Source organism: Nicotiana tabacum, chromosome 19, assembly GCF_000715075.1.
Source record: "Nicotiana tabacum cultivar K326 chromosome 19, ASM71507v2, whole genome shotgun sequence".
Classification (NCBI taxonomy): Eukaryota; Viridiplantae; Streptophyta; class Magnoliopsida; order Solanales; family Solanaceae; genus Nicotiana; species Nicotiana tabacum.
The window spans coordinates 42,075,210-42,085,293 of NC_134098.1; the positions used below are offsets into that span (position 1 = coordinate 42,075,210).

At 35.4% G+C, this 10,084-nt stretch overlaps 1 protein-coding gene and 1 long non-coding RNA gene across 3 annotated transcripts; one reads left to right on the forward strand and one right to left on the reverse strand.

Moving 5' to 3' along the window:
* The first annotated feature begins 219 nt into the window (after positions 1–219).
* On the forward strand, positions 220–1,179 carry LOC107819713 (uncharacterized). Of its 2 annotated transcripts, none has more exons than XR_012702653.1 (2): positions 220–496; positions 882–1,179. It is a non-coding gene; the product is annotated as an uncharacterized LOC107819713 (long non-coding RNA). The 2 variants fall into 2 exon arrangements; XR_001655771.2 differs by having other exon boundaries at positions 901–1,179.
* A 2,809-nt stretch (positions 1,180–3,988) lies between these two features.
* On the reverse strand, positions 3,989–8,953 carry LOC107819710 (peptidyl-prolyl cis-trans isomerase FKBP15-1). Its single transcript, XM_075237671.1, has 6 exons — positions 8,794–8,953; positions 8,576–8,625; positions 7,511–7,571; positions 6,216–6,308; positions 5,158–5,262; positions 3,989–4,313 (listed from the first exon to the last, which is right to left on the reverse strand). The coding sequence occupies exons 1-6, from the start codon at positions 8,855–8,857 to the stop codon at positions 4,237–4,239; spliced, it is 450 nt and encodes a 149-aa protein (XP_075093772.1). The 5' UTR covers positions 8,858–8,953; the 3' UTR covers positions 3,989–4,236.
* Between the last annotated feature and the right edge of the window lie 1,131 nt (positions 8,954–10,084).

Below are 10,084 nucleotides of genomic sequence, written 5' to 3' on the forward strand. Positions count from 1 at the left end.
CCTGAAAAAATCTTTGAATAACTAACTTAGAAGCTTCCAGAAATAGGGATTAGGGGTCTGTTAGCAAAGGAAAACTACAAGGAGGTCAAGTATTGGGGACTGAGGGGTAATAAACAGAAAATAGAGGGATTAAAAAAGAAAAGGAATCAACCGAAAGCATCTATGAAATTGGTTATAAAAGGGAATCTTCCTTTACCCTTTCCATTCATTCATACTCATCCACACTCGCACACATACATAAGATCTCTAAAAAAAAAAAAGCTGAGAGACTGGGTTTTCCAGATCTTAAAATTCAAAAAAGGTCTTCAAACACAAAAAACAAAACTTCAAAAAAGAAGGAAAATCGTTGAAAAAAAGGAATTTATAAGTTGTTTCGAACCACGCTTTACTCTATAATTTCTAGGTGATTTGGTGCTGAATTGTTGTTGATTTCTGTTGGAGTAGTAGCTGAACTTCATCTTGTTTCCTTCATCTAGCCTTTATTTGGCAAATTCTAGTAAGTTCACAAATTGTACACATCTCAAATCTGTATTTACTCTTTGATTTACAATGAAATTTTGGCTATTCTTCTAAATTCATTTGCTGTGATTGGTTGAATCTGTTATCCATTTTGTTTTGAGCATAAATAAAATATTTATCAACTTATTTGAAGTGTTTTATTTAGTTAACACTTAAAATATGTTGTAGATCTACTTAGTAATGATAAGCTGTTTTGAAATGGATTCTGTGATTAGAGTTGTAATTGATCTCATATGTTTAGTTCTAGTTTAATCTATAAATTTCTTCGTAAAATATATGATGCTTTGTTTAAGATTTAACAACTAATATTTGAGTTTATCTTTACGTTCTGATAAATTAAAGTTTGGTGTTGTTATGATAAGAGGTTTGTGATTGTTTTAGCTTGGAGTTTTCGAGGTTTGAAGTTGAAGAGTAGACTGTCGAGCCTAGGAGTATAAGAATCAAAAGCATGAGTAGAATAAACTGCTTAGAACTCATTTGTTACAAAAGTCTGTAATAACACGTTTTAATTTGATATTAGATAGATAGATTTGACAAATGGCTATTATCATATGATTTCAATTAGGGCTATTGATGTAATGAGCTAATTCTAAAATTCAGGTATTCATACATTGATGTTCAAAGTATTATATAATTGTTGCTTATGATTTCGTAGTTGAATATGCAAATCGAATATGCAAATCATGTAAAAGTTTGAATGGAGTTTTTTATTTCTCTTTTTGTGAATTGTTGGGTCGTGTTTCCTAGAAATTATTGGGCCCGATCTAAGAGGACTGGTCTTCTTTGAATGAAACAAGCTGCACTTAACATGTTGAGAGTCCAGTTGGGCCTATGTGACCAATTTCACTTGGCCCATTGGGTGCTTTCCTCACCAGCCACTCTATCTGGCCTGATTTTGGGATTCAGAAAATATACACATTCATGTTGGTTGAAGTAATTTGAACTAAAGTAGAGTTATCGTTATACTTCATATCATTGGGTGCTTTCCTCACCAGCCACTCTATCTGGCCTGGTTTTGGGTTTCAGAAAATATACACATTCATGTTGGCTGAAGTAATTTGAACTAAAGTAGAGTTATCGTTATACTTCATATCATTGGGTGCTTTCCTCACCAGCCACTCTATCTGGCCTGGTTTTGGGTTTCAGAAAATATACACATTCATGTTGGCTGAAGTAATTTGAACTAAAGTAGAGTTATCGTTATACTTCATATCATTGGGTGCTTTCCTCACCAGCCACTCTATCTGGCCTGGTTTTGGGTTTCAGAAAATATACACATTCATGTTGGCTGAAGTAATTTGAACCAAAGTAGAGTTATCGTTATACTTCATATCAGCAGAACCTTTTTAAAAGGATTATCAGATTTCAATTTAGGATCGTATAGAGTAACAACAGTTTTGGCTTTAAAATGTTCGCGTGTAAAGCGCTAATTTCTTAAATTATAGAGTCAAAATATTTCACCAAAATTGGTGTAGTAATTCGCTGATGTACGTACTTCTACAAAATTGCATTACGCTTGAACCCTTTGCAATAATCCCAAACTTTAGGAAATAAACAACTCTCGAATATCGTAGCTTGCTTTAGGCATAGTTAATAATAAATTATTATAACTATGGGTACGGTTCCCGTGGCATAGTCGTGATACGTAACTCCAAATTCGAGTGCACGCTTGTGTCATTTGACCCCAACTTCAAAGTGATAAAATAAACATGTTGTAAATTGCGGGTACGTTTTATTTGGCGCAATCTGCGATGTGTATAAAACAACAAGTATACGACATCGTAACTTGTTCTAAAATAATTCCATAAATGCCTAAGACAAATTAAAATATGCAAATAAAAAGCGGTACAAAAGATAAAAATGAACAAAGGTTTAAAATACGCAATAATCAGATAATTAATCCAAGTAAGATTATGAAAGCGACCGTGCTAGACCCACGGAACTCGGGAGTGCCTCACACCTTCTCCCGGGTTAACAGAATTCCTTACCTGGTCTTCTGTATTTCGCAGACTTAAACAGAGTCAATTTCCTTGAATTGGGATTAAAATAAACTAGTGACTTGGAATACCCCAATTAAATAATTTCAAGTGGCGACTCTTAATTAAATCAAATAATCTATTTTCAATAATGTCACTTAAAGTGAAAAAACTCATTTCCCCAAAAAAGGAGGTGTGGCAAGATCTTGACAATGATATTCATCTAGCATGGTCTACAAAGAGATTGTGGATTTAAGATGAATTAGTTCAGATAATGTGTTCTTCATTTTGATTTGTTTAATGCGCTGTATTTATGGCTACTCTATTACTTTTCTGTTTTTGGATAGTTATTGTTGGATTTCCTATATGCATGTAATAATTGTATTTGATTTACGCATGCACGTTTGGGGATTTGCATTATTATCATTTTCTTGGGTCTGTTTGAAACAATGAAAGTATTCCCATATCTTTATGTTTATATAAGTAATGAAGAAAATATTTATATTTCTTTATGTCATCTTTGTTCTATATTTTGATGAGTCTATTAACAGTTAATAGTTCATATGGGTTAGTGTTTACACGTGCCGGAATTAAGCTTTTGGGTTTAGAGTTTGAAGATCACGGTATTAGAAATTAGGCCCAAGCGTATGGTTTGCGTGTTAGAGCTTATGATTGTTTACTGCCAAAGAGAACTGTCTATCCTTCTCTTTATGCCGATATATATTTCTCTGATATATTCACTGCATGCAGTTCAACAATCAATTGTCAACAACATAATTATTAAAGTAATTATGTTTTATATATATATATTATACATAATTAGTAAATATATTATGTGTTATATATTATACTGAAGGATGTTTCATGTCATGGCCTAAAACACTACTCCTCTTTCTTTCTGGTGGTATTTAGTTCTATTATTCTTTTTTTATCTATTGGCGCATATTGCAAGACTACAGCCACTGTTCATCAAATTAGATCTAAAGAAAAGAAAAGGCTAAATGTAACGATCTCGGTCGGTCATTTTGATCATTTGTATATTCGTTCGGTGGTTCGAGGTCGCAAGTAGCTTCATATCATTTTGATCATTTGCATATTCGTTGGGTGATTCGAGGCCGCGAGAAATTTCATATGAGTATTATGACTTGCGATGGCTGATTTCTGTTTTCGAGCGGTTCAGAATTGATTTGGAAAAATGATTCTCATTTTAGGAGCTTTAAGTTGGAGGAGTTAACCAAGTTTGACTTCTGCGTATTTGATCTCGATTCGGAGTTTTGATGGTTCTATTAGGTCCGGATGGTAATTTCGGACTTAGACGTATGTCCGGAGGTAAATTTGGGATTGGAAATGTGGTGAAGGCAGTAATACACATTGGAAGTCATCGACATGCTCGTGGAATTTGACAAGAATTTTAGTTTACTTAGCTCCGCGATTGTTACGTAGATATACTCGAGGTATCCACTATCATATACTTTTGAGGTAGAAAAGAAAAAGAAAAAAACTATCAATGGTACAGAATTTAAAAGTAATGATGGCAAAACCATCTTGGGAGTTCATCGTCCATCCACTTAACTTTAGCAGAGGAAAAAACTAGTGACAAAAGGAAACACACTTGAGGTGTCATTTTGCCAGCAGCCAATACTTTAGTATCTAAATTATCAAAAAGAAGCAAATATAACTATAAGATAACCTAAAAATAGATTTAGAAGTCGCTAATGAAGAGTGTAGAGACATCGTTAAATCACAGTTCACTATCAGCTGCTGATCTCTTTCCATTCACAGCAACCAGCTCAGTGTCGAAGACAAGTGTAGCACCACCTATATGTTTGAACAGATAAGAAAATATAAAAATACGACTCTGGCTAACTCAAGGAAAAATTTACATAACAAGGGAGAGTACAAAACTCAAGCAAGAAGTAAAAGAATCTCGATAGAGGATCTCGATAGAGGATAGATGTCGCGTCATATGAACTTAAGAAGCATTAAACCCACATGCTGAATACAGCCTACCGCCCCTCACCCTACCCCATTTTCTCTCTCTCTATATATATATATAGAGGAATCATGGAGATGAATTCAGTTATTAATCCAGACAGCGGACCCAAAATTACTTTGAAGAAAAACCTTTACGATGTTTTGCGACTGTGGCTAATCACATATAAATCGAAAGCAACGCCAACAAAGACAGTTCATTCGGAGTGAAGAAAGACCTTTACAATATTTTGGCAAAACTCTTGAACTTCTTTCGAAATTTTCATTTATTTCCAAGTTTTTGCAACAAAAAAAAAAAGAATTCCAAGCTTAAAAATTGCCCATTTTTCCAGAATTTGCAAATTCTGAGAAGAGAATTTCACCAAACACACACTTTTTGGAAACCTAAAAACAGTTGCAAGAAATGTTTGCAAAATCCCTTTGCAAGTTCTCCAATAACTCAAAAACAAATGCAACCTTGCTAAATGGAACAGAAGCAATGCCACCAGCAGGAGAGTACATTAACGGCTACTGAAAGCAAGTCTATTAAAACTATTTGTTCAGAATAAGAAATAAACACCGGAAAATAGTTGACCAGTGTACCAAAGGATAATGCTTAAAGTTTGTGGTCTATAGGTTCAGCTAATGCATAAAGCAGAATTTAAGTTACTAAAGAAGTAGCTGATGTTACCTGGAATCTTTGGTGGAGATCCACTCTCGCCATAACCAAGTTTAGCAGGGATCTTCAACTTTCGCTTCTCTCCCACGCACATTCCAAGAAGTCCTTGATCCCAACCTGCAAGGCGACATTCAGTATCCAATGGCTTGTTCTGTTCTTTTGTTAACTAACCCTTTCAGGACAGCTTACCATCATTCGCATAATATATCTTTTTAGAAAAAGTAATATTCTATATATCTCCAGTCAACATCTATATTTGTCTATGTCCATAAATATGACTCATTGTGGACTGCGAGAGTATCATATTTAATGAACTACATAGAAGGTAATTCAGAACAAAGAAACATAAATCTAGCTTATAGGAATTCATACTATAGACTGCTTTACTTCATGAGGAGTAGATGTGTTACCTTGAAGAATAGGACATACAAAAGAGGTTCTCATACTTTATGAGGAGCCAACAGCCCAAAAGGGCTCATATCTTGAAAAGGCACACACTTTTTACAATGTTATGATTTCAGTTTGTCAGATTTTATTTACATCTCAAGCTGTTTTTCCTTTTTCTTTTCTCTTGCTAAGTAATAACCAGGCTCTTCTTTTTCCAACTTTCACTTTGGTGTAAAGAGAGAATTCCTTTGTTAAGCCACAACCCTATATGTCAATATTTGGAACGAGTTTGGTATATTATAAATGAGAGATTTTTTGACATATCAAAAGGAAAAATTTTACAGTCCAATGTATATGACTATATTCATAAGCTCCCACAAAGTGAAAAGAACTAGACCTTGAAAAGCAAGAGACAAAAACAATGTCATCTTTTGTTTTGTCACCACTACACCCATTTACTGCGTGCGGATATTAGCACTTATCATTGTCAAGAACTCAATGATTTTTCGCTGAGATTCTAGTTCCTAATATGCTTCCCACAACTGCTTATCATTGAGGGAAACCATCAAAGAAGAAAAAGAAAGGAAGAAAATGCACCAATGCAATTATTTCACGTGGGCCATAGTTCCAAAGGATTAGAAATGATGTAGAGTGGGTATTGATAAAAAAAACGCAAAACAAACCTTTAATCACTTGACCACTTCCAAGCTCAAACTCAATGGGGTCATTCCTCTCATAGCTGGAGTCAAATACGGTCAGCTGAAGTTGCGCCATGTCTTGCCTAATCACCTCTCTCCACCTCTTCTTTGGCCTACCTCTATCTCTCCGTAAGCCCCCCAAGGTCAACCTCTCACACCTCTTCACCGGTGCGTCTGTGCTCCTCCTCCTCACATTATCTCTATACCCGTTAAATATAAATATGCCCGTTAAATATGGATGAAGTCAGCAAAATATTGCCACTGGATTGCCTAATTTCAACCACTAACTCTCCCTCCCCAATCCTTTCCCGTTTGTTTAATCACATATGCCAATGCTAATGCTGCCTCCTTCCTTTGTCACATGACATTTCCTTCATAGTTCCTGATTGGCATGTATTCATTACTCCAAGTTCCTTGTGAGCATGGAACGCCTTTCTCATATACATACAGTTAAGTGGAGAAGAACTAAGCTATCAAATCCATAAGTTGAAAGAGAACCAAACAAGTAAGAATAAGACGAAGACAAGTGAAAGAGGATGGTTCAATCAAGAGAAAAGTTTTTTAACTTTCTTTTGATCATTCAAGTGCCCCTAAGTTGGTTCGTTACCCTGATTGAAAATAAAAGGAATCTGAAAGAGAAATGCACAGGACCTAGCTTCTTCAAGCACACCTCCTCCTCTACACCCGATCCCTTTTCTCCTTCAATCATTATGTTTCTGATCCACGCATTGTCTAGGCTTTTATGTTGTATACAAAACAAATTGTGTTTTTGATCTAATGCTGAAATGTATATGTTATCAAATACATTTATTTTGAGTTAATGATTGACCTGCTTCCAAAGCTTTCTTTAGAGAAAAAAAGAAGAAAAAGGAGCAACTTCAGAAACAAGAAAAGGAAAATGAAGCTTAATAACTGAGGAAAGAGATAGAACTTTTCGTAGAGATTGAGTTGGTCTTAAGGAAAGAAAAGGACTATGTAAAAAATCTGAATAATCAAGTGAAATCTTTCACCTCACTACCCCATTCTCATCTTCTAGCCCATATGCATGAATATAATTCTCCAACATAATTGACAGAAACCCAGTAATCAATTTAAGGATTGCCATTGTTTTTGGATAAAGCTAAGTAAGTATTGCTTAAAGGAGTAAACACAATAATTTGCTAATCTACCATTAGGGATTGCAATAAATTAGAAACACCTCATTCTTAGTGGGTAACTTTCCTTCCATCCACAATTAGGAGCTTTTAAATAGTTAAGTAGAGAAGCACTTCTACTCACACTGTAGTGTACTGAGACTCTATCACCCTTGTGAGCCTTAAGTTCGCAAGATTTTGGCTTAAACTGCAAAAGACCAAGAAAATAATAGGTTAGGGTTTAGACTACGGAATCACCAAATGAAGGAGACTTGTGCACAATTTACAAGCATTACTATCAACATTGAGAAACATAAAAGTTTGATGACTCTATAAATGCAGAGTGTATTTATTAATAACATCATAGTAGTGAAACATTTGAGAACAAATAGTTAGTAAGATCCCATGAGAGTAACAATAATCAATGCTTTTCTCCAGGTAGCTGTGGCACTGGATTTGATAAATTTATGCATACTTAATTCCTGGACAAGTAGGTCTCAATTTCGTGGACACAGCAACACAGTTACTTTACTGCAAGATGGATCAACAATACTTTCAGTTGACAAATGCTCCGTGAGGGACAAAAAACATAGATATAAATCCCATAGCATGACAAAATATATTTATATGACGGACAAGTATGGAAGGTAAGAGACGCGTAACGGAAAGAAAGAATGCTTATCTATTTTTCTCCTGTTCACCAATTGTTCTCTGCCAAATATTCAAATCAATGCGTTATATTTTTATTATAGCATTAAAAATCATGGCAATATCTTTCTTAGTCTTCCTCCCCCCTATGGAATCTCTCTATACAATTCCGCTAAAGCTAACAGTATAGAGAAAATATGACTCAATTCGCAAATCATTAGTCTAAAGCAGAATGTTGAACGAAATGACATTTGTAACCTAAAGCTATGCTCCTTTTAAATTTTTAATTAAATACCCGCAACCTAAAACTATGCCTGAAGCAAGAGATTCTAGTATCCTCCAACGCGAGCTTCTCTCTTTAGAAATTGAAAATATAAGAAAACTTGAAATACAATAGTCTAATATTCATCGAAAAATTGCCACGCATGGAAGTCATACACGAGAGTTCTTTAATTGAAGAAGTTCAAACAAACGAAACTTAATACTATATAAACAAAACGCAGTTCATTCTTTAATCAGTTATAAGTACCACGAATCGAAGAATAGAAATGCCAAAAGTTTTACCTTCACACCGATCTGCAATTCCGTAACATCACCGGACTTCTTAGCCGTAACTGGAAAATACAAATCGAAACTTAGACCGTATTTGACAGTATTCCTATTGACTTAATATTTGATTTTTAGCTCAAAAGAAAAGAAAAGAATTTTAGCACGTTGAATATCGCATTAACAGATCTGATACAAAAATCAATAGCGTGACATATAACCTTCAAAGAGATTACCTATGGTAATAAGAAGAAGAACTAAGAGAACTGAAGCGGCATTGAATGCGCGGCTGAATTTCATTGTCGATTCTGTTTCTTCACACTGCGAATCTCCTCTTGTTCTTCTTTCCTTCCGCTAAATATAAAGGCAGATCCACAATAGCCACCGCGGATCTCCAACGTAATAAAAGAACCACGGAACCAATCATTATTTTCCACGTCATCGATCATGAAATCCACGCGGACGAGCTGTACAATGTCGTCCCTGTCATCAATGAAGGGCCCAATTAATCACGGAAAATACAACCACCACCTTAGAATTCCAGAATTACACTTAGTGATACCTTGGAGGAGTACAAAGGTTATTTTCATCAACAACAGAAATCAAAAAAATAATATAAGTACCGTAAGAGACAGTAAATAAATATAAGGGTAATAATAATAATGATAATAATAATAATAATAATAATAATAATAATAATAATAATAAATAAAAAAAAGAATAATAATAACAAAAACCGCTAGCAGTTTTAGACACAACACTATCAGATTAGTCGGTACAACGAGAAAAAAACGCTCGACTACCCCTAACCTACAACCCTAATGCTCGACCTCCACACCTTCCTATCAAGGGACATGTCCTCGGAAATCTAAAGTCACATCATGTCCTGCCTGATCACCTTGCCCTAATACTTCTTAGGCCACCCTCTACCTCTTCTCGTACCTGCCAAAGCCAACCGCTCACACCTCCTAACCGCGGCATCTAGGCTCCTCCTCCGCAAGTTCCTGAACCATCTAAGTCTCGCCTCCCGCATCTTGTCGTCCATGGGAGCCACGCCCACCCTCTCCCTAATATCTTCATTCCTAATCATATTCAGCCTAGTGTGCCCACACATCTATCTCAACATCCTCATTTCTACTACTTTCATCTTCTGGATATGTAAATTCTTGACTGGCCAACACTCAACCCCATACAACATGGCTGATCTAAACACAACTCTATAGAACTTACCTTTACGTTTTGGTGGCACATTCTTGTCACACATGACTCCAGACGCTAACCTCTATTTCATCCACCTCACCCATATACGGTACGTGATATCCTCGTCGATCTCCTCATCACCCTGGATAATTGACCCTACGTACTTGAAACTATCTCTCTTAAGGATGACTTGTGAGTTAAGTCTAACTTCTATAAAGTTTAAAATTTTAATAATGATCAATAATCTAAAGAAGCCTTGACTAATGGCATCTCATTGTGTGCTGATTCTATGATCAAGAACAACAATATTGATGAAAGGAAAGAAGA

Excerpts from the sequence above, each read along its gene's own strand:
- LOC107819710 (XM_075237671.1), bottom strand. The coding sequence starts at position 8,857 with ATGAAATTCAGCCGCGCATTCAATGCCGCTTCAGTTCTCTTAGTTCTT. Across the intron at positions 7,572-8,575 it reads AATTGCAGATCGGTGTGAAG|TTTAAGCCAAAATCTTGCGA; the intron begins GTAAAACTTTTG and ends GGTCTTTTGCAG. Across the intron at positions 6,309-7,510 it reads TAGAGTCTCAGTACACTACA|ACATGGCGCAACTTCAGCTG; the intron begins GTGTGAGTAGAA and ends TGATTAGGCAAG.